Below are 25356 nucleotides of genomic sequence, written 5' to 3' on the forward strand. Positions count from 1 at the left end.
TTTCATTTAAATTTTGGGATGTTGTGTGGTGGGAAGAGACCTCAGTGTTCTAGGAATTAATTTCCAAAATGTTCTTCATAATTTAAAGACTTTTTTTTTGCTAAAAAATAATTTCTTCCAGTTTTGAAATCTAAAGAAAATGTTTAAATCCTGAGCGAATGGCCCTCAATTTGAAGAATCGGAAAGGGTTCAATTTTCTAAAGCAGTGGGAGTGACGTGAATGTTTTCTTCGGTGGGATGAGTAAATGTGGAATAACCGGTAGATGGCAGTAGTGTTCTGGGTTTATATCTAGGTACGTTTGTTTTATCCCCAGGAGAGAGACGCCTACCTCCCGTTAGCTGAGAGTGCCAGCAAAATGTACTTCATTATCTCTGACTTGTCCAAAATTAATAACATGTACCGTTTTAGTTTGGCGGGTTTCCTTCGACTTTTCCAAAGGGCTCTGCAGAGCGAGCAGGTACTTTCTGTTTTCCTGAAGCTGTTAATGGTGCAGAAGAATCAATCTGCTTTGATCCTTAGAATTTGTTAGTTGCTCTGAACATTCTTAGAAAATAATGTACAATAATAACATGATGAAATGTATGATAACTAGTGATACTGAGCTGATGTCCTTGAGATATAAAGAATACATACACATGGAATTTTTGATCATGGAATCATAGAATAGCTTGGGTTGAAAAGGACCTTAAGATCATCTAGTTCCAACCCCCCTGCCATGGACAGGGACACCTCACACTAAACCATATCACCCAAGGCTTCTTCCAACATGGCCTTGAACACTGCCAGGGATGGAGCATTCACAACCTCTCTGGGCAACCCATTCCAGTGCCTCACCACCCTCACGGTAAAGAATTTCTTCCTTATATCCAATCTAAACTTCTGCTGTTTAAGTTTCAACCTGTTACCCTTGTCCTATCACTACAGTCCCTAATGAACAGCCCCTCACCAGCATCCCTATAGCCCCCCTTCAGATACTGGAAGGCTGCTACGAGGTCTTCATGCAGCCTTCTCCAGGCTGAACAGCCCCAACTTTCTCAGCCTGCCTTCATATGGGAGGTGCTCCAGTCCCCTGATCATCCTTGTGGCCTCCTCTGGACTTGTTCTAACAGTACCATGTCCTTTTTATGTTGAGGATACCAGAACTGCTCACAATACTCCAAGTGGGATCTGACGAGAGCAGAGTAGAGGGGCAGGATCACCTCCTTTGACCTGCTGGTCACGCTCCTCTTGATGCAGCCCAGGATATGGTTGGCTTTCTGGGCTGTGAGTGCACACTGAAGCCGCCTGATGTTCATTTTCTCATCAACCAACACCCCCAAGTCCTTGTCCACAGGTCTGCTCTGAATCTCTTCTCTGCCCAACCTGTAGCTGTGTCTGGGATTGCTCCGACCCAGGTGTAGGACCTTGTACTTGGCATGGTTAAACTTCATAAGGTTGGCATTGGCCCACCTCACAAGCATGTCAAGATCCCTCTGGATGGCATTCCTTCCCTCCAGCGTGTCAACATAACCACACAGCTTGGTGTCATCGACAAACTTGCTGAGGGTGCACTCAATCCCACTGTCCATGGTTAATGACTTTAAGTTCCATATAAATTTGTAAACTTGCTGTGCCAAGTGAAAACAAAGTAATTTGAGGCTTGCACTTTGTTTAAGGTGATTAAGGAAAAACAAGGTTGTTTATAACTTTACTAAGGACTTTAATTAAAGAAATTATTGGTCTAATCACAAATAATGCTAATTCTATCAACAAAGGGTAGAATAGGAAAAGACATATTTCTACATGATTCAGTTAGCTTAAGGAAGATCAAAAATTAACCTACTTTTGCAGTTTGTAAGCATGCATGTGGCCTGGCTTGTGTAAAATGTAATTTTTACTTTTATGTATCCTACTGATCAGTATATTCTTCTTACAGAAACAAAGAATTATAGATTTATGCCTTGTCACCTCATTCTTTAGATTTAAAACTCCCACTGAGTAACGATTCATATTCTTTTTATTCAGCATCTCCAAAATTCACCTTACTTCTCTTTTTTCCACTTTAAAAAGGCATTTACCAGCCTTTGATCGTGTCACTTTTAGATTCTCCTTTATTCTGGCATCTGTGCTTACAACTTTCCTTCAGCTTCAGTCATTAATAGAAACATGGTTCTGACTATGAGAACTTGCTCTCTTTAAAGTTCTTTACCTATTACTTCCACAACACAGGCTTCTAAATTCTTGTTCTTACTTTCACAGTCTTTCATAATATCATTTCTTGCTGCCTACTATGTTAACTATTTAAAGCTCAACTTCTGTTTTTGCTGTCTTTGCTTTTTTCTTTTTTGCTTCTCTATCCAATTTTTCATTTTTCCCAAGCTGTCTTATAGACATGGGAAAGCTATTAGTCAAATCAGCTTGTGAATCCAAATTTTCCTTCTTTATAAACTCATCTCCTCAAATAGCAACATAGTGAGAAGGAACTTGTCTCTGATAGATCTCATACCAACTGTTATTTCCCGCACCTCCCCTCTCCTTCTATCCTATTTTGTCCTCTTTTACCCTTTCTTTCAATTTTCTTCTGTTATAATTAGTCTTTTAGTCTGTAAGCTTTGAAGGACAGGGTATATTTACTATTTTCTACAATGTTTACTTCAGTTGGTCCAAATTTGGCTGGAGGCTTAGCAAGTACACTTAATGTCAACACACCTGCTTAATAATATTAGAGATAATAATTCAATAAATAAGCAGGTTTTTACCATGTGAAAACTATGAAATTTCAGTGATATTAATGTTAGGAGAAGAAACTGTCCTCTCGTTCTCTATGTATTTATTTTATATATAAAATGTTGTAAAATGTTCACAGTCAAAATATTCAAGGCCAAAATATTTATTTCTCAGTGTTTCATTTTGAACTTCTCATTTCATCATGTACTCATTGATAGCTGCAGTTGAATTCAGTAATACATTTTTAGAACTAGTAAGTGTCATATAGAGTCCAGATTGTTTGTGTCTTTCTGCTGAAATTTATGGGGTACATAAAAAGATTTTTACTTCCACATGAATTTTGAGATCCAAACTTTCTTTTTAGGATTCAGGCAATACTGAAGAAAGAATCAAGTTGCTTATTGGCTCATTGAAACATACTGTGTATGAATATGTTTGTCGTTGTTTATTTAAGGTAAGATTGTGGGGGGGGGTTTTTGGCTTTTATGCAGTGCATTATACTTGAAAGTATTCTTTCAGCAACAGACGCTTTGATGTACTTCAAATAAGTAGTATTGTGTTAACACTTTATGTAGTGCATGCAGAAAATTACACTTGCAATATATAACATGAAAAATTAGAAGTACTAACAATTAGGATATGACAGTGTTAAGATTGCTTATGCACATTTCTCCACAGAGCAGTTTTCTAATGGACAAGGGTATTCTCAGTCTAGTCCTATTTCTGCTTTACCTCTGGCTCCTCACCTTTGCCTCATTCTGGCTTCTTGGGCAATCCCAGGCTTTGCAGTCTTCTGGACATTTATTTCTAGCACTTCTACCCATGAGTGTTTGACCTAGCTGTCATGATACAATTTTGTGTGAATATTTGATCTTTTAAAAAATATATATATATATTTATATTGTTTTTATTAAAGGAAAAAAGCAAAAAAAAATATCCCATTGTAATAGTCTCCTTTCTGCATCCTGCCTCAAATGTCTAACCTGCTGGCTTTTTTGTTTCTATCTTTTCCCCTGTTCCTTCATACAATGTTCTAAATGTATTTCTTTTTTGTTCTGTATTTGAATCAGATGGCTTTTCTCTTCTTGCCTTCTTGGTAAAAACCCAGCATAGATATGCCTTTCACTTTCCATTTTAATTTTTACTTCCACACGGAGCTGTCATAACAGGAGGTGTTTGCCTTATAGTACCAGGCTGAAGAATGCATAGTAGGTCTGCACAGTTGATTTGAACAGTAGTACAATTGTGTGAGTCTGGAGTTTTATCAGTAAGATTGGAGAGATCTTGCAAACTTTTGGTCCTCCTTCCCCCACCCCCCTGTTTAGCAACACTATATTGAGGATGCAGAAGTAGCAGTTATTTCTAAGGACTTTGTTTTAACAAAGTCCTTAGTCCTCTTTCGAATATCGGAAGGCAGCTATTTTTATATATCAGAAAATATTAAAGATTTCAAAAGCAAGGCACAGATAGGAGATTTCCAGTAGGAGAGATTTTCATTGTGAATGATCAGGTTGGAGTTTAGAAAACACTGAAAGTGTGTTGCTGTGCAGCTTCAGACTAATGGTCCATCTAGCTTAGTATCATGTCCTGGAGAGATACATGATACTAATGGATAGAATAAGCTCCTCACTCCATCAGCAATCCACTGCTAATTCTGCCTTTTATCCATGCAAATTTTTAAAGATTCTTATGACACTAAGGTTTTACTAGTGTCTTCAAAAATGGTACAGCTGATACAAGCTTATACCCTTTTAAGCATGATAGAATTAGGATGGATGGTCTTGTTTGTCTGTGGTTACTAATTATGTTTGTGTGTATATGAACTTAATATATGCTAGTAACTGAAGTGAAGCACTGGGAACGGCCACCTGTACTGTTAATTTGTCACAATAGTTGCTGTCATAGGTTTGGCCTGGGTTAGTGTTGTGGTTTAAGCCCAGCTGGTAACTCAGAACCACGCAGCCGCTCTCTCACTCCCCTCCCTTCTTTCTCTCGCCCGCTCCTGGAGTGATGGGAAGGAGAATCAGAAGAATGTAAACCTCATGGGCTGAGATAAGAACAGTCCAGTACCTAAGTTATAACACAAAACTACTACTACTACCACCAATAATATAGGAAAATCACAAGGGGAGAGAACATGATTTCTCACCACCGACTGATACCCAGCCCTACTCGAGCAGCGATTTGATGTTCATGGATGTGTTTTGTTCATCAGCACAGAAAGAACTTTAATGCTTTGTACAGTTTGACCCTGATTTCTTGTTGGGGCCTGTTTACCCTCTAGTCCTATCCCTGTAAAAAAAAACACTAGTAAATGCATCCAAATTAAAATATAATGTACTTTATATGCTTTAATTGTATCCTTGGGGATACTTTTTGTTATTGAAAGATTTAATAAACCAGAACTATTTAAAGCAGCAAACAACTTTAGGTATTGGTATCCAGAGAGATACAAACTATGCCAAGAGTTTGCTGTGGCTGCCATCGTTCATTTCTGCAGTTATGCAAATACATCTTATAGCATCTGTGGCTCATATGAATTAAGTTATATATAGCCTCTTGGTAGTCAGTCATTCCAAGGGAAATTAAAACTAGTAGGGATATGGTCTCTAAGCCAAATATATCCTTTAGTCAGTAAACTATAATTCAGGAACTTAATATTGTTGAAAATACACATGCAGATGCAGCTGAAGTCACTTTTACTGTATATGATGAACATCTAGAGCACCCTTATTCCATGTTTTTCTTGTGAGTTATTACATCTGTTTCTGAACTTTTGTGTCAAGCTTGTAAAAAGGTATCTGAGAAAAAAGTAATAATAAAAAAAAAATAATTTTGCCCCCAACATAATTTTGTACTCAAAAATGTAATAGACATTTAGGTGAGAAAGCCAGTATTAGTCAAACAGGTAATCTTTTACCTTATAATGTGTAAGGAATATTTCCTAAAGTGTGCTTCTTCATAGTTGGTCCTGTATCTTTTGAAAAATCTCAGGCAATTTATTTTTTTGCTAGTATTTTTGTCAGTTTAATATTCTTCAAACTGGTAATTCTAACTGGGCCTTAGCTTTCCTAATGTGGCCCCTAGCTTCCCAGACAACATCCCTATATTCATCCCAGGCCGCCTGGACCTCGCTTCCACCTTTTGTAAGCCTCTTTTTTCCTTTGAATTTTCCTCAGCCTCTCCTTATCCATCTATTCCTTATGTTTACTTAAAATTTTAATGAGAGAAAATTTTAATTAGGGAAAATATGTACATGTCTTCTGTATCACATAAATATACAAAATGCATCTTTCAGATTATAGCCAAAGTTTGAAAATTGGAGGACTCAGTCTTAGTTTGAGTGGTCCTGATTTTCCAAAATACCAAGTTCCAGTTTCTGACGTTGACATTGTGTAGTGATCTGTGCTTTTCAGCACAGCTTTGCTAGAACACATCTATAGAACTTTCTGTGCATATATAGAGGAATCCTAGTTTTAGCAAGCCAATGTTATTTTGAAAAATATTGTCTTGTATGTTTGTGTAGTTTATTCCATGGCTCTGTTATTCCTGGTTTATTGCTGCATTGCTCAGAGACTGGTTGAAAACCAAGTGGTGCAGCAGACCTGGGAAAAAGTCAGAAGTTTACAGTGTTTTTTATTTTCTGTTTGGTTTGTTTGGTTTGTTTTTGTGGGTTCTTTTTTTTCTCCAAAATTCTGTTTCAAAAATTTGCTATAAGATTTCAAACATTTCCTATGCACAGTTTAAAAAATAATGGATACTTTGGAGTATGTTTGCTTTGTTACAAGTACCATTATTTTCTTCTTCACTGGAATTTGGATGAACTTAGATGCAGAGTTTACATTCGTGTTTGCGTCTAAGTTGTGGACGTATAGCAATTTTGAATTAGCATATGTGTCATTAAGTCAGTACTATGGAATTAGACGTATTTGATTAATGATTTTGTTTTACATATAAAAAAAGCAGAAAGGTGAATTTTTATGAACATATAAATAAATTTTTACCGCTTTTATTTCAGGCTGATCAGCTAATGTTTGCTCTGCATTTTGTACGAGGAATGCACCCTGAACTTTTTCAGGAGAATGTAAGTGCCAGAGAAGAAAATCCCCAAGTGATTTACTTAAATTTAATATGAAGAGTAAATATATAAATTTAATATGAAGAGTTAAAAAGTTTTAAGTAAAGTCAGTAAGTGTAGGGCTTGGGATTTTAGATTTATATGCCACTATTTTTGTATGATAGTTACTTTTGGATATCAACATTATATTCTTTAGTTTCGAAGTGAAGATTACCATGAAAAGGTAGGTATATAGTTGCCTTTTAAATAAGGGTCAGAAAAGGATGTTTATGGAGGGTTCTTGCAGTTTTTTGCAGGCACTGTATCAGTGTTTCCTGCCACCATGTGGCCACCAGACATTTATCCATTCTTCCAGTTAAATATGGATATTTCTTTATAAGTAAAGTGATGGATACACGCCTGTTGCATTGTGGCCAAGGGTTACCTTGGTATTGAAATGCAGAAAAGGAGTGCAAGTCCTAGGGAGAAGTTAAGTAAAAGTCTGATTCTGGAACTTGCAGTTGAAGACACTTAAAGAAAGGAGTCTTCCTGGAAGGTGAAGCAATGAAGTTATCTTTTGTGCATTTCAGCCATTGATTCTTCAGTTTTTAAGATTTTCCTGAACCAGTGATCATTAATATACTCGTTTGCAGCAGTATGTCCAAGACTGCACTATACAGAGAGTGTCCTTCTTATGTTCTCTGGCCAATTAATGTTCTCTGGCCAATTAAGTATTTGTTTCTTTGTGCCATAGTGGCCTAGCTTTGAGAGGAATGATGAACTAATCCGTTAATAGTTTATATTTTTGAAAGCATAGTACTGTTAGAGCTCTTTAAATAGCTTAATCTATGTTACATATAATTACTGCAGTATCTGGCTACTCAAGAATTAAAACAGGCAAATAATACCAATAAATTTCTTACTTCTCTGAAAGGTGGAGCTTATTTTAATGAAATTGTTAAGACGAGTGCTTGTGTAAAATATTTATTGAGGAAAATGAAGCTGAAGTGGTTTTTTTTTTTAAAGTAATTTCTTTTAAAGCTGTTAATGTGATGAGGCTAGAAGCTTCCTATCATGCTTGTAGGGAATTTAGTGTTGTAGGTCCCTGTCTCGAAAGAGTTCAACCTTCTGTACTTATTAATTTTTCGTGTAGTGATGAGAAATTTGTAGTACAACTTTACATTATAGTATAGAACACGTTGGCTCTTAGTAGAGACATTCTCTTTCTGAATCAATATGTATAGATTTTTCTGAGGTAGTTTTACATGTCTCTGCATACTATACTTCTTCTTTCCTTCACAAAAATACTGCATGATTTCTGGATTTACAACTGGGAAGCCTGCATGAATTTTTTAGTGCACGAGCATTCTCTTTGTAATTGGGAGAGAAGCATCAGTTTGTGATTGAGAGGATTGATGGGTGCAAAAAGCTATGCTTTAGCCAGTATCAGAGTAGGACTCGTTGATTGACCTTTTCATTTGGAATGTTACCATTACCTTTAACAATTAGGAAAAAAGTTCTTTATCATAGAATTATAGATATTATATAAAATTTCAGAATTTATCAAGTCTTTTTTGTATATTTATCACTTCCAAATATAAGATTATGTTATTTGTAGTATACATTTAAATACTGATCTAATCTGTTTTAAAATTATTAAAAACTGTGTTCCTAGTTTTGAATACCAAGTCTAAAAGATTTAATCATATATAAATTCAACTTAGTGCAATCAATGTATTAATAATACCAATCTATTATACTAAGTATTCCTCCTGTTCTAATAACTACATCATTGGGATGCTATAATGTGAAACTATTGAAACATGGATTCTGTAATTATCTGTTGTATGTGGGCTGCTGGTGCTCTATTAGGCAGTGTGCCCTTTCCAGCCACCTATGTTATTTCTTCCTAGTCTATAGTTAGCAGTCTGGGTGGGAGCTGTGAGTGCTATGAATAGGGCTTCTCCTTTTGTTTCTTTTTCTTCTAAAGCACTGCACTCAGTTTGTATTCTTCATAAGGAATTGCGTACTGGTAGTATATTAACTAGAGTTTTAAAAATGTCTTATAACTCTTTCAGAATCTAGGCTTTAATTTGTTTATCTTCCTGTTTTGCCTATATCCTATTGCCTATTAATCTTTATACTTAAAACATGACTTGTGACTTACCAGAGTTCATTTATTCCCCCTAGGAATGGGAGACTTTTACAGGTGTGATCATTGGAGATACCATAAGAAAATCAGTAAGCTACATTTATTTGTGTATTTTGAAAAAAGGAACATTTACTAAAATACTGAAAAGTTAAAATTGTATTCTTACTATATAGTTTAATTAATTGTATTTGTACAAAGGAACAAGTAACTTCTCACATAGTCATACAAAAATATAAAAACTTTTTGAACATCACTACTCTTTTTCCAATTTCCTCAACTTTTTGCCTTTGTTGCTTTTTTCCTCTTTTCTTTTTCTGTTGCCAGGATTACAATTTTGTTTTTTTCCAGTGTATGTTTGAGGAGGTTTTAAGCCATCTTCTGTAGCTAAAATCAGTGTTTCTGAATCCCTCTTTCTTCTGATATTATATATAAGTTGTACTTTTTGTATGTTAGTCCACACACTTTGCTAACTTTGACATGCTTTTTTCCCCAGCTTCAGAGTTCTATATCTGGAGATGTATTTATATGTTTTCCTAGGTGACAGAGCTAGTTTAGGAAGCTTCTCTTGCATGCCTGATCAATCATGCTGTAGTTTACAGTGTCCCTCAATTCTGTTGAATCTGTATACTTTCAAAATTATCTTTCAGTAGAAAAGAGCAGAGGAAAAAAGCTTTCTGTAGTCTTATCCATTATAGCCCTTCTTTGAACCAAGTATTTTGACAAAGGTTTTGAAAAGTATTTTTATGAAACATGAACCCAGTCAGAAGTTGTGGGCTCAGGCTTTGCCTCTACTTTGCTGATCTTCGTTCAGGGTCATGCTATCTCATATCCATCATGCTCAGCTGCAGTTTTCATAATTTAGAACAAATTTTAACAGTTAGCCTTCTTTAGATGTCTTAGTATCTTGTACAACCAGTGGTACAAGACAATGAACATTGTGAGAACCTTGTTTTTAGAATAGTCGTGGCACCAACTGTGTTCACATGCATACTGGCAGGATTCACAAGTTGCTTTAAGCACAATATATTACTCAGGTTTTCTTACTTAAATAGCTGGCTATCTTAAATGCTCAGTTTCTCTAGCACTTACATGACTCTGCAGGTTCAGTGTGAACATAGAAGTCCCTCTTCATCTCTATGGAATCCTTAAAATTCAATTAAACATCAATGAGTTTGGTGATTTTCAGATATTTTCTTAGTGTGTATTTTCAAGCTATGTGAGACCTGATTGTATAATGGAATTAAACACCAGCCCTACCTCTACTCCACCTAACACACAGCCCATATATTTTGGAAAGAATGGGGACATACTTGATTCAATACCACTTCTAAGTGCAAAGTATATTGCAGACTCTTTTCAAGTTTATTCCTACAATTGCTCCCAAGTTTCCGGCTCTTGTCTTTCTCAGACTTTATAACTCATGGCTGAGATATCTTTCCACAAGAAAGCTTTCCTTTTTTTCTGCTGAACATTTAAGATTACTATTAAAGATGCTCAGTGTTTGAGAGATCCAAGTACATTTTCAGACAGAGACTGTCAGACTTGTTAATGGATACTGTAAGATTCTCTCTTAAAAATAATGTCGCTAATACAGAGATTCCACAGGAGCTTAAGCCATGTTGTTCATCCTTAGAATTTTCTCAGTACCCAGCATCTAAGAAGCAGAAAAATAGAGCTGTGACTAAACTGTACCGGTGCAGAGATGTTCAGAAGTGATGCATTGCCTAGTGAGTTACCCCAGAATTGTTTTTTTGTGTAAAGAACCATCTTCTTCATGGCTGCAAATACGTGCAATGGAGTTATTTTTTTAAGTCACTTGCTCAGAGTGCAAATAGAAAAGAATACTTAGAGCTGAGTGTGTCATACAGGTGTGTTAAATGATAAAATATTTTCAGGCTCAAGTGGTTAAGCAAGTGTTTGTATGAACAGTGTGTCTCAAAATTTGAATAGTTGATAGCTTTTGTTTTGTTATACCCTTTATGAATTTCACAAAAGACCGCAGAAAGAGTCCAGTTGTGAATGGGTTTTGCAATCTTATTACTGAATATAGTGTTTCACAAAAATTTGTGTAACTTTTGTGTTTTTGAATAAGGATTCACAAAGAAGTGTTCGTGACCAGATTCCTTCTTGGATAGAACAAGATCGAGCCTGGGCAGTAGCATCTTTGAAGGTATACATCATGTGGTGGGTTGAATTTAACTTAAAAGGCCTTTGGTTTTAGCAAGTAGTAATTTGGACATGAATACTCAAATATGTATTTACTAGGTGGAAGTATTTTGTTATTTTTAATGGTTTATTCTATCTTCCAGAAACCATGGCTGAATATATACCCACCTTTCATTTTTCTGAGCCTTTTGCATGTACATCTTTACCTCATCTAACAATGCCTTTCAATGCATATGAATGAACCTGTCATCCTGCTGAGATTAGAAAATACTCTAATCCTACCCAAGGCACTACAATTTCTTAGAAAAATTGTTAGAAAAATGTGTGGAAGAAGAATTGCAAGGAATATTCAAGTTGCAGGTTTCTCTTATGTAATGACTTCGTATTGTATTAAAAGCCATAAACTTTTAGTTAGGAAATAACCTTCCTACTTACAGATTTCCATACCCATCCTTAAGGTATTTTTGTTTGTTATTACTCAGATCAAGTAATTTCAAACTAAAACAGTTCACCCTGCAACAGTTAATGTTGAAGTCCTCTGATCCTGAAGGGAGCTAAATGAAAATGCTAGTCTTTGAAATTCTGTCTTAGGCTCTTCTCCTTCTGCATTTAGTTCAGCAGCAAGAAAGGAAACCTTGCAAGTCTTTGGCAAGGACTTTTGCTGCTAAATCCAGAGTTCATTATTTTTCAGATCTGTTCACCAGGGATCAGGAGCAACTGCAATAATGGTGTGGCAGTCATGATTGTTAGGGGTTTTAAAAACAAACAAATTGAGTAGCTGGGTGAATCAGTAGTATGTAATGATAGAAAAAGAATCTAGTCATTTTTTAAAAAAAAGAATTGTGATTGGATAGAGCCTAAATTTTAAAATGAAAGAACCTAGGGTTTTAAAAACAAAAAAATATAGTAAAGAAAGACAGCATTTCCATTGAAAGGTAAAAAAATGGTTAATTTTAAAACCTACCCTTTTCTTCTGTAACTCTGAGGATAAAATTGAATTGACTCATGTGATATGCATGAGTATTTATAGGTTTGGGGTCATAGAGGTATTTTCAAATTAATTAAAATATATAATGTCAAAATTAGTATTCTTCTTTATTGTTAAATATACATTATTTGTTCTGTAGATTTCTCTCCCAGGACTCTATCAGACACTTTGTTTTGAAGATGAAGGTCTGTGGCACACTTTTTCTCAGAGTTCTGTGTGTGAACAAAACTTTCCATCTACTATTGTGAAAAGAATTTCCTTATTTCAGCAGGTAATTTTTTAATATTAAATTATTTAAAAATTGTGAGTTCAGCATTGAAAGTAAGTTTTACGTCTTGGGAATTTAGGCTTCAGGCCTAGTTGAATTATAAGCGGTTGACAGTATCTCCATAGTTTTACAGCTTAACTAGTGTATTTAGTCTAAGGATTTTTCTTTTTTCTATAATACATATTTAGCTCTCTTTTATCTGAGACTTTTCTTGTGTTGATGTATTGGCTGCAGCTGAGCATACTCTGTAAGGTAACAAGCTTTTTATTAATATTCACAGAAATAATTTCATGAATGGATATTAAAATTCTTTCATGGTTGCTTTGTTACTGAAGAATTTGTCAGCTTGTTGAGCATCATTAATTTAGTTCATCATAAAATGTGCAAACTCACACATCTGACTGAAAACCAAAAAATGTAATAGCAACCACTGATTTTTAGAATAGTAGTCATAAAATAGTGGTTAAAAAAATTCCCAAAAGCTTAGTGATTAAAGAACTCATCAAGAATGTTGGAGAGGCATGTCCCTTCCTCCACCTGGGATCTCTTCTACTCTGGAACAGAAAAATGGCATCCTTCTTTTGTTTAAGAAAGAAAGGGTGTTGTTACTCACTTTCACATGATACCCTTATTTTTCATTTGAAGTACTTGATATTAAATAAAGGCCTGTCCAAAGAAGTGAAGAGGTATAAGACAATATAGTTTCATGCTGATTGGCTCTTAGGGGCTCTCTATTTGGAGATTTGTACAGGAGGGGAATTTCTAAAATAGAAATGGAATAAAAGTGAATAAAAGTGGAATTTAGGAACAAAGAAGTTTGGAAGGGAATTTGTCCAAGTTACGGTTGATTGGATGAAGCGCTGAGGAGCAATTCTTATGAGCACAGCATGTTGTCATAAAAATATTGCATTTATAGGATAATAAATCTGAAATGGTCAATGTATTATATATCTAGTTCCTTGTGTAGAAACTATTGATGTTTCTGTTTATGAAATATACTGAAACTACCTGATCATATGCTACATGTGAGTTAGTTTCTCTCAAACTGTGTTAAACATAAATATAGTGAAGTAACTTAGTGTAATCTCAAGCTTCAAAAGTAGTAATTAAAAACTCGATTAAGTTCAATTTTTCCTCCAAAATAGCAGATAATGTAAACTGGAATGTGATGGTAGGTTCAGCACTGTCATTTACACATCTACAAGTAAGGGGGTAGGAGAAGATGTCGCAATTTTAGCATATCATTTTTACTGAAGGTGCATTAGTTGCCTGCAGTTGCCTGTGCTGAAAATTTGCATGAAGTTAACTGAACAAGGGGTTGCTGGTAGGAAAACTACAATTTAATTTAATTTTATATCTGAACTTATTAGCTGTTCATGTTCTGTAGTCTTTTGAAGAACAGTAAAAAGAATTTGCAGAACTAGGAGGTTTGAAAGTCAGAATGTCTCAGAGAAAGAAGTTAAATATAAAACTCTAAAGGTGTGCTAAAGGAAGTTACTTCAAAACTGATTATTTTACTGTATTGATGCAGTGAAATCAGAAGCATTGTTATTCATTCTAATTAAAATGTTTCTGCCAAAATACATGTATAGAATTCAGATTACTGGTTTAAAGCTAAGTTCACCTTCTGTCATTCTAGCTACTCACAGAGCTTTTTTCTAAAACAGTGCAGAAAAGGTTCCAGCTTACAAATAGACGTTAGAGGCAGATCTGTCTTGTGATCCTGTTAATAGGAGAAACTACTTACAAAAAAGCAATTACATTAGATTGTCTTGGAACAGATTGATCAGATAGCTATTCAGAGAAAATAACTTTGTTCTAAAGAGAATTTTAAATAATTCAGCCTTCTTAGAAAAGTCTTTTAAAATTGTCACAATGTACCTTTAGAAATGCATCTCCTCTGAATGTATTTTATTTGAAGGTACTTGTGGTCCAGGCTGTCCGACCAGACAGGCTACAGAGTGCCATGGCTCTTTTTGCATGTAAAACCCTAGGTAAGTTATTTTTTATTCCAAGGTGTTTCCACACAACAATTAAATAACGGTTTTTGTCTGCTTTCTCTCCTGTTTTATAGTTCTTATAGAATAAAAAATTTTAGGATTTGAAAATATGCAGTAAATGGATTTGCTGATTTTGTTCGTGTTAAGTATCGTTTAAAAGCGCTTTCCAATGGTTTGGTATTTATGTTGCGTAATGATTTAAAATTTATTAAAAGATCTGTCAGATTCTTTTAGTGAATTTTTGAATGCTGGAGTAATTAAGAAAGGATGATAGCTGGTTTTCTATAAATTTTACACTTCAGCATTTTCCCTAAGACAGAAATTTTCCAAAAAGATTGCTCTATTTAATGTCAAATACTATTTTAAAACCATTAGATTTGAGATCTTGTCAACTGGATGTCAAAAGATTGTTTTGTGTTGTCAGTTATTTTTGTTAGTCTCTTGGATGATAATATAAGGAAATACACATGATCTACAGTGATACAATACTGTAATTGTCTATTCATTTTCATCTGTCTGTTTCCTCTCTGAGGTCTATTATATCCAAAGCTTGGGACTTGTGTTCCAAATATTGCAATATAGCACACCAAAGCCTTCCTTCATTTTTTAGCCATAATGACAATGCACATATGCAAGATGAATGATGAGTGTCTCATTGAAGTGGACATTGTACTTTTAAAAGTCACCCTCATAGGCATTACATAGGGACAAGATAGAATTTGTTGTTTTACTATGGTTTTACCACATTAAAACCACATTAAAATATAATTGGTAAAACCAAACAATTTGTTGTTTTTAATATGGCTTTTAATCCCACAGAAGTGGGATTAACAGAAGGGAAAGATCAAGATTCTAATGATCTTAAGTGTAAGTGACAAAGGCTGTTCTTAATATGGTGGGAAGTGAACCTGGAAAATTGACCCACAGGCTGCCAAGGTAATGTCTGGACCTGTATTTCCAGTGCTTGAGAAGATCTGCAGTTTGATCTTGAGATGGGTGATTTTGCATCATAATGCAATGGACAAGTTACATAAACATGACTGTGACAATTTTAAGTTCTCAACATACATGTCAGTTCTTATTACTGTAGGATTAGATATAAGTTTAGGTGTCTGATTATTACATTTTTAATGACATTTGGGTAAGAGTTTATCTTACTTCTTCCTTATGCTCTGCTTTGTGGGCATTACTTCTGATAAAAATTGGTTCCATGTCTGGCACCATGGCCACTATTTTCAGAAGTAATGTTAGCCTGCTCTGTCAAATGTTATTTGTAGATACAGAAGGTACTTTCATCATGGTGAGTGTATGGGTGCCCCGCTGACAACGTCCCTGCCTGTTAGAATCAAATAGCAAGTGTTTCACTTAATTCAAAAGAACTGTTAAGTTTCCAATCTCCTTTAGGTGTTTTCCTGTGAGAAAAATGAGTTTCAAAAGAGCCATAATACCCTGCAAGAAAGCTTTCTGTTTCTATTTTATCCAGATATGGTGGTTTGTTGTCTTGGGTTTTTTTTCCTTTTTTCATCTTTTACATGTATTTGTAAATGTATGTATGAAGGAGGATTAAAATAATTTCTTTTGAAGATAAAGTTCCTAAGAGTTTTCTGTAAATGTATTTTGTGGGCACCCAAACTATGCTTATTTCTTTATTTTTCATGCTATACTGATGTGCACCTTGTTAGGAAAATGGTGTAGCAAATGGGAGTTTCCTGCTCCTGTGCTACTATGGGACAGCAGCTATGAGCAGGCCTTTTTCTGTAACATAGACCAGAGTTCTTTTACTGCATCTAGGCCAAAATAAAATTACTTGCCAAAGTAATAATTTAAAAAATAATCTAAAAAATAATCTTTCCTGCTTTCTGTATTGGAATTGTTAATGGCAATAATACATTTACTGATATTTTTGCACATTGTTTCCCTGTGGACAGATCACCAACAGAAGGAATTTTAACAAGCACTTAGAGTTCAAGTTCCAGCTGCTGTAAATTGGTTTTAATTCATTGACTTTTGTAGAGAAGTTTCGTGAAAAGTTGTTCATTGATTTTTATGGAAACTTCATCAGTTTATAAAAACCACAAAGTTTGCACCCTGTGCCAAATTTGGATTTATATGTCAGGTGTTTCTTTTTTCCCCTTCGATCCCTCCCCCCTGACATAACTGAAACATTAATTGCTCTCACATTTGCTTTTTCTTCTCATGTCAGGATGTCATTTTGGATAGTGAGATTTAAGAAACTCTATCAGAATGGAACATTCAGGCAGAAAAGTATGTTAGAATTCCCATGCTGACTGCATAGTTGTTAGCTGGAATATGAGTGCTTATTGATTTACCCTGAAAAACATGGAGTCCTTATTTTCATTTCTCTAAATGTAATCCTCGCTGTAATGGCCAGGAATAGACAGTGCTGTATCTGTATTGCAGTTTTCCTAGATTTCATTTCTGTTGAGCTTCTTTTGAAAAAAAAGCACCTTCAGCATAGCTATGCTTTTAATAAACAGTGTCCAAATTTCTATAAATCCAGACTGTTTTATGGAAGAAAGCTTATGCTGTATTAATTTTCTAAATGGTGCATCTCAAGAGTACCACAATCTATTTGACTAGGCTCTTACTCATTTACAATTACACCTAAGTTTAGTATCATTACCATAAATGTTATTATAATAGCTTAAGTTGCAGGTGTACACACATTCATCTATTCCCCAGTTAATGTGAGGCCAGGCTGTAGTCCCAAGTTAACAGAGTTTTGTAGGATATCAAAACTCCTAATTAATTAAGCATCTCAGAAATCTGTGTGCCTTCTGCTAGCACTAAAAATACAACAGTCCCTGGTTTATATTGACTGTAGTATATTCCATGCATCTGTTTGTAGTAGCAAAGCAATCTTAAATACAGGAACTTGATGACTGAAGAGGTGAAGAAGAGAGGTCTGTCTAGTGTGTTACTGTCTTTGTCAATGACAAATAGTAAATGTCAGTGCAAGAGTATAAGCACATTGCAAGCCTATAGTGAAACTTTTTGCAGTAACCAGTGTTTTATGTCTCCAGGGTTTCTCAACTGGTAGTAGTAACACACTATTTAAAAGATTCAGTGTATTGTCCTTATATGACTTTGTACATCTGTTCTGCATTTCCATGTAATAACAAATATCTACAGCATGGCACAATGCCCATTGCACAGTGTTAATGAGTGGTCTGAAAGATCTCCATTTAGTTTTTGTATCCTTGCTGCCTGTTGACTTCAACAAATATTTTTCATTTTTTATGTCTTTCATAGGATTTGAAGCAGTAGTGAAGATTTTCAAAAATTTCTTCACTGAAATAAAAGTTAATAAAACTTAAAATTTACCTTTCCAAAACCTTACTTTTAATCAAATTTTGATCTAAAATTTGGTGTTGAGATTCTTAATGTATCTTTATTGCTTAGGTAGCTACTGATTACATTGTAATAACGCTTTGTGTAATATGTCAATTAAATTAATATGGAAGCAATTAGATTTTGATATTTCAACAGTGAATACACCTCAGTAGAGAGTGGCTTGATGAGATGAAATGTGCTTAAGGAACAAGACAGTGGTTTATAGCCCAGATACCAGAATGCATCACAAGTGCCTCTTCCTTGTATCTCTAGGAAGAGGTTCAAGGTATCACAAATACCTCATGAACAAAACCAAATATTTCATGTTAGATTTTCCTAATTACAGACATGATATTGTTTTCCATTTTCAGTATCGTAGAAACTCTTTCATAAAACCTTTAACTAAAATAAACATCCTTACCTTACAGAATGCTATCATGTTCTACTTCTTGATATTTTTCTTTTATTGCTTAGACTCCAGTAGCTTAAATTATGACTGTACTTGGGAAAAAACCCAAGTCAATCTGTAATTATATATAAAATTTATTTTCTTAGGTAATATGTCTATTGTCTTTCTGCCATTTCCGCCAATAGTTTAGCTATTCCCATTTAGTATGTTAGTGAAAGGAATGTTAACTCTGGAGTAGTTTGTATTTGTAAAAAATGTTAGTATAAGCTCAGTTTGGAGAAATGACTGGTGAGCAGTATGCTGGGCAGCTTTCATTCAAAGTGTATGCTCTTTTTCAGGACTTCTGAAAATGCATCCAAATTTGGCCAATACAGGATTCATTGAGAGAAACAAGTTGCAGATGTTTGTCAGACATTTTTGAGATTCTGACAGATAAGTGGCTCTGAAGAGTCATCTTCACTAAGCATGCTTCAGTCCATCACTGAACAGCCCTACTTTAGTTTCAGTGCCATTTTATGGATCTTCTGTGGTTTAGTGCTTGTTGGCAGTGTTCAGCAGAACTCATCAAGGGAGCTGCCTGTATGAGTTGCCTTATGGCCTTGTTTGCATATTTACCTCAACTTCTGTTACCTCTGCACACCTAATGAATGTAATGAAATTATTTTCCAATGTTAGTGGTGTTAAAATTATTTTGAAAGCATTTTGATTGGTAGTTATTTTATCTGTCTCTGTACCCATTAGAGTCTCTGTACAAATACATAGAGAGAATCCAGTAACCTTAGCCAACTTTGCCTCCTATGTTTAAATAATACGGTATTGTTCCATGTGGAGATAATAGCTCAAGTCTGAAAGCAGGGCGTGCCCTCAAGGAAACGTGTGTTGCATCTTTTAGTCAGTGTGGCATAGATGTCACTGATTTGTGCTCTTCTGTCTTGCTTTATGGTGTGATTTCCCACTCCACCTAATATTTTACTACTTAAGGACCAGTATAAATCTGCATTTAAATATGTAATTAACACTGTTTAAGTTTATGATGCACTTATACACATAGCTGTGAGCCTGTGTACAAATGCCTTGTCTATACTAGGTCAACACTCTAGACATTTAACTTGTATGTGAAAGGAAATAATATACTAAAGTAATTGTAGTACTAAGAACTGTATAAAGTCAAAGTCTAGTAATTAAAGCTCTGAGGATAATACAGGAGAGAAGTTCTGCATATGGACATACACACTGCAGTTAGTTTTAGCAAATAGCATAGCTTCTTATATTCTTACGTTCCAGCTTTTCTCTTTTTGTTATTTTTCTTGAAGACTGCATTCTAAATAAAGACTTCAATATATGTCTGTCAAGCTGGAAGTACAGGCACCGTTTTGGTGCTTGCGTCTTTTTCTTCACAATATAGGATGACTCTACCTGCATGTTGTAAAGGTTTACTTCTCATTTTAGGACCAGTTTTATGGTCTCCATTGAACAGAACATTGTATATTCAGTTAGATAATCTCTAAAAGTGGTCAGTGGAGCACTCCATCCTGTATAGTCACTTTATTTCCATAATAATTCCAATTCTAATTACAGGGACAAAAGAACTATCTCCGTCGCCTCTGAATTTGAAACGTCTATATAAGGAGACTCTAGAAATTGAACCCATCTTGATAATTATTTCTCCTGGTGCTGATCCTTCTCAAGAGTTGCAAGAACTTGCCAGTGTTGAAAGAAATACTGAGTGCTACCATCAGGTCAGTCTTAGAAAGCATAATGATTAAACCCCACAGTGTGTAAAATTTTACAGTAGTAATATCTGGTTTACCTTGGTTTTTAAGAAAGTTAGTATGTAAAAGCATAGTTTGGTGTCTGTGTGTTTGTTGTTCCCACCTATCTTGCCATTAACTTCTGAATCCACTTGCAAAGTGGGTTGGAGGAGACACAATTGGTGATCCTCACAGATGCAGAATCCACTTGAGAGGCATTCCTCTAACCTGGAGAAGGGAAAAATGAGAAGATACATGGAGGAGAACAAAAGAGACAGAGAATTGTTATGCTGAAACATTGTCTTTTTTAGTGTGGAGTTACCAAAGTATAAACAAGAAATTTACATTAGCTATTAATTTCATAGAATAACCTATGTTGGAAGGGACTTCTGGAGATCATCTTCTTCAATCCCCTGCTCAGAGGTCCCCCCTCCAAGGATGGAGATCTCACACTATCTCCAGGCACCTTGTTCCAGTATTTGACCACTCTTACAGGATATTTTTTTTTCTAATATCAAATCAGTATTTCCCATGTTCCAACTTGTGCACATTAACTAAAGTCCTGTCACCATGGCCTCTGAAAGATTCTGGCTCCATCTTCTCTACATTCTTCAATCAGGTAGTTGGAGACAGCAAGAGTCCACTGGACAGAGCCCTCAGCTAACTCTAAGTTGAGCAGGAGTTTGGACTAGAGACCTTCTAGGATTTATCCCAACTCAAATAATTCTAGGATACAAGTGGGTTTCTAATATTCCTAATACACAGTACCAACATGCTTTACACCTTTTTGTAAAGCATTTCCTTCTGTATTTTAAAACATTCCGGGGAGGGAATTGTCTTCTTAGCTGATCAGGAGTTAGCACAAAAATGCCAATGCTTTTAAACAGTCCTTGAAATTGTTCCGTTCCTGGAATGTGCACTGATGTAATATATCTTTCCTATCAAATTGTACAGATTTAGATCCTACTGCCAGCTCATCTAGCTGTGAATGTTTCATAATGCATGTTTCTTACTCTGCCACACAGCTTTTTATTTTTAGCTCTAAATATCTTTTACATTTTTGACTTTTAAAATATAACATGGTATGGTATTTGACTAAGGAGCAGTACTCAAAGCTAAATCATCTAAAGGTTGTCCTACTAATGAGAATATTTTGTTGTTACTATTTTTTTCCTGCACTTGCTCATGCAATTTGAATAGAACATAGAAGATCAGATTCTTCTTTTCTGTTCAATTATTTCTTACATGGGGTGAAGAAAAGACCACTGCATCTGAGTGTTGCACTACCATATTGTCTGGTGACTTTTGGTTGTCTTCTTTTGGCTATTTTAAATTATTTCAAGATATTATACTTAGGTTTATTTAGGCAGAGGATATCTCTGCATCATCATATAAAGCTAAGACCTCAAATTTCTTTGTGTCAGTACAGTTTTAGGATAAAAAGACAAAATGGATTTCCTCTTAAGGGATATTTGATGAAGTCATAATAATAACAGTAATTCTATTTTGCCAAGACAACATTTTACAACATTTTACAACTTTTTTCAACTTTTCAGCTTTTTTCAGCTGTTTTTTCAACTTGTTTGGTTCTGGGCTTTTTGTAATGGAAAGCTTCCAATTAGATTCTAAGGGAGAACTAATGTGAATGCACTCTACAGATAGGCTAACATCAATTGTTGCAGTAATTGTGCAACAGAACAAGTCCTTTAAATTTTCTCTGATTTATCAGGTTTAGATCTTGGTATTTTCATTTGAATATCCAGATTCATTTTAGCAGCAATACTATAAAAATGAAGAAAAGACAATTTTTTAAGCTATTTATCTTTCTCAGTTGGAAACAGAGCAGCCTTAGTTTTTCATTCATCTTAGTATAAAAATGAATGTTTCTCTTCAAAGAAAGTACTCCTAACTTACAGTCAAAAGAAACTTTGTTCTCATTTATCTCTTGTTTTTACTGTATCAGCAGTTCTGCAGTAATATGGAATAGTCACTGATATTTAAATTACTTTTTGAATTCCCAGGGAATACACCGTCACTGTCACCAACTGATGTATGGTTTTTCCATAAAAAGATTAGGTAATGGTTTTTCTTAAGGAACTCTGGTTAGGTAGGTTGCAAAGAAAAAAAAAACTTTTTCTTTAATCTTTTCCCTACTTTAGTAGTATATCACATTAGAGAAAATTCTGTCTGTCTTTAGCACAACCTTATTTTTTACATATGCACTCTAACTTGGAATCACTGTGCCTGATAAAACTGTGTCTGTCATTTCAGATTGCAATGGGCCAGGGCCAGGCTGATCTGGCTATTCAAACTTTAAGAGAATGTGCGCGTAACGGAGAATGGCTTTGTTTAAAGAACCTGCATCTTGTTACGTCTTGGCTTCCTGTTCTGGAAAAGGTGAGGGTAGCTAGAGAAGAATGTATTGGAAACCACATAAAACTAGTATTTAACATTTCTGAAGCATTTCCGGCATTTCAGTGATTAAGGTTAAAATTCCACTAGTTTAAAAATAAACCTTTGCAGTTTCATCAATCATGAATAAGGTGAAATGCATCAGATCAAAGCAGCTCTTTCCTTCCAGTGCTTTAATTTTTATACAATGTAGAGCATTTCTGCCACAGTAAGTAAACAAATGCTCCTGTTAAAAGGCTGGTACTGTAGGGGGTACTGCCAGTGTTTGGTGAACTCTGAATGCATGCCTGAATTTTATTTTTTTTAATTCAGTTCTGGAACTTTATTATTTTTTTGTTAAGTGTACCTTGTATGTGACTCACTAAGAGATTTTTGCTGATTTGAAATCAAAGTAATCTTCGGTAGAAACACACTTACTTATGACATATAAAATCATTAACTTGCTAGCAAAATCAAAGTGACTTTACCTGTATATTACTGTGAAATATAGATATGTATCAAAAGTTTCTTTTTCTTTGCACAAGAACTCATCTTTTGAGATGTAGCCTTCTGGATTTTTTTTTCTTTTTACTTAAAAGAAGTAAAGATATAGTATATACTTTTCTGCTCTGAATTTCAGATGTAGGGTGGAAGTGCAGATATTTTGAAACATCTAGGATGAACTTCAGACTTTAACACAGCGAGAATGTAGAATGTGTGGTGGAGTCAAAGCATGTTGAAGTTTTTTGAATAGCCTTACTTGTAAAAACAACTAAAGATGTTTTAGACAAGCCTAACTTTCTAATTTAGGATATTATAATTTTGTAAGTACTGTTCTGTCTATTAAAAAATCCCAACCAAAATCTGCTTAAATATATAACATCTCTTTAATAGGAACTGAATACATTACAGCCTCAACCAAACTTTCGCCTTTGGCTTACTACTGAAGTTCATCCAAAGTTTACACCAATTTTGCTTCAATCAAGTCTGAAAATAACCTACGAAGTAAGATCTGTTTGGAAAGTTTTTATTACAAGTTTACAATGAATGAAATTGTATGTATAGTAAACTATATGCTTAGATAGAATGAAGTTTAGATAATGTGGACTAGTTACATAACTGGCTTTCCCTTATATTTCTGGATGCTGGTGAGGGACTATTCATTACGGACTGTAGTGATAGGACAAAGGGTAACGGGTTGAAACTTAAACAGCAGGGGTTTAGACTGGGTATAAGGAAGAAATTCTTTATTGTTAGGGTGGGGAGGTACTGGAATGGGTTGCCCAGGGAGGTAGTGAATGCTTCATCCCTGTCAGTGTTCAAGACCAGGTTGGATGAGGCCTTGGGTGATATGGTTTAGTGTGAGGAGTCTGTGTCCATGGCAGGGGGGGCTGGAACTAGATGATATTAAGGTCCTTTCCAACCCTAACTGATTCTATAATTCTATGATTCTATGATTTATAATGTATATGTGGAAATTTGTGGAAGCTGTGCTTTAAAGGGATTTTTTGTAAAATTTCTGTCTAGATTTTTCTTTCTAGTTGAAAATCTGAACTGAAAATAAATTTACCTCAGGGAAGTGTTTGTTCTGTGTTCCAAATTCTTTAATGCATTTAATCAGCGGATTTTAAAAGGGAAAACCTACACCCGTGCTCTTGCTTGATGAATCTCGTCATCTGAACATCACACAGTCATACTTTTGCTTCCTTATTCTTCTTTCTGGACTCATAGCTTTATTTTCACCAGGCATTTCAACAAAAATGGCTCTCCTCTTGTATTGTTGAATGTAGCATTAAAGGCTTTACAAAAAAAATGAGAGTTTTACTTAACTGGCTCAACCTAAGGAACCATGGGACTATGCTTCTCCAACTTGTTGGAAAGTTCTGTAATCATTAATGCACTTATACATCAATGGCCATTATGGAAATCATGGATAGGGGTGCTACTAACTCCTCCCTTGGTAATGGAGTGTTGTAGATTGTGGCTACAGCTCATCCAAGAAGCTCTGACCGTTTAGAGCCCAATATTACTAACTTTCAAGAAGCCAAAATTTTTACATACAATATATTGACAGCAGGTATTTTTAAACTTCTGAGGTACCTTCTTCTTTATATTGAGGTCTTCAATGGTACAGAAACTACAGACTGTGTAGGATTGTCACATTTCATCTAGCTTCCTAAAGTTACTGATCTCACTCTTTGCAATAATTGTGTCTTTGCAGTTATGCAATGTTCTAAATCCTTTTGTTACCTTTTCATTTGTAGTAAATATTTTTTTTTACAAGAAAGAGCCGACGACTTGGCTAATAGTGGTGGATAATTATATGGTTGTGGTATGTCCCTTAACTGGTACCAGTCAACATGTAGATATATTAAAAAAAGTCATCATTTGGCTACAGTGTTTTGCAGTTATTTGCCACAGGTGTGCATATGCAACATATGAAACTATTGTAATCATAAAATCAGAGAATGATATAGGAAGATCATCTAGTTCTAACCTCCTTGCCATGGGCAGTGACACCTTCCGCTAGACTGGGTTGCTCAAAGCCACATCCAACCAGGCCTGGAACACTGCCAGGAGTGGGATATCCAACACTTCTCTGGGCAGTCTGTTACGGTGTCTCATCACCCTCTTAGTGAGGGATTTCTTCCTAATATCTAATCTAAATCTCCCCGCTTTCAGTTTAAAGCCATTCATTCTTGCCCTATCATTTCATTCTTTTGTAAAAAGTCCCTCTCCAGATTTCTTGTAGGCCTCTTTGCATACTGGGAGGCTTCTCTAAGATCTTCCCAGAGCCTTCTCCAGGCTTAACAGCCTCAGCTCTCACTGTCTGTCTTCATATGAGAAGAATCTTAGGGGAACCATTAACATTCTTTTACAAAAAAAAAAAGAAAACGGAAGAACATTCTTATATGTGATTTAAGTATTTTTCAAATTTATGTTTGCATTCACACTTGCAACTAATTTGAAAATGACTGGGTATCTAATCAGTTGTTTTTAATCTAGTATAGTAAGCACTATAATCTTTGATATTATATACACTTCTAACTGCAGTTATTTCTACTGGTTGTGAGCATTACCTAGGACTAAATCAAAGCACTGGCATTTTATCA

The 25356-nt window shown here is 35.1% G+C and overlaps 1 protein-coding gene across 1 annotated transcript in view; it reads left to right on the forward strand.

Moving 5' to 3' along the window:
- The window catches only part of DYNC2H1 (dynein cytoplasmic 2 heavy chain 1), a 166597-nt gene that overhangs the window by 77142 nt on the left and 64099 nt on the right, over positions 1 to 25356 (forward strand). The window contains exons 69-78 of the mRNA XM_005149725.4: positions 315 to 458; positions 3072 to 3161; positions 6726 to 6791; positions 8955 to 9005; positions 11009 to 11086; positions 12210 to 12341; positions 14260 to 14332; positions 19680 to 19840; positions 22124 to 22249; positions 23138 to 23248. Coding sequence (XP_005149782.2) covers positions 315 to 458; positions 3072 to 3161; positions 6726 to 6791; positions 8955 to 9005; positions 11009 to 11086; positions 12210 to 12341; positions 14260 to 14332; positions 19680 to 19840; positions 22124 to 22249; positions 23138 to 23248 — 1032 coding nt within the window. The remainder of the gene's footprint in view (positions 1 to 314; positions 459 to 3071; positions 3162 to 6725; positions 6792 to 8954; positions 9006 to 11008; positions 11087 to 12209; positions 12342 to 14259; positions 14333 to 19679; positions 19841 to 22123; positions 22250 to 23137; positions 23249 to 25356) is intronic.

The sequence above is a fragment of the Melopsittacus undulatus genome, chromosome 2 (assembly GCF_012275295.1).
Source record: "Melopsittacus undulatus isolate bMelUnd1 chromosome 2, bMelUnd1.mat.Z, whole genome shotgun sequence".
Lineage (NCBI taxonomy): Eukaryota > Metazoa > Chordata > Aves > Psittaciformes > Psittaculidae > Melopsittacus > Melopsittacus undulatus.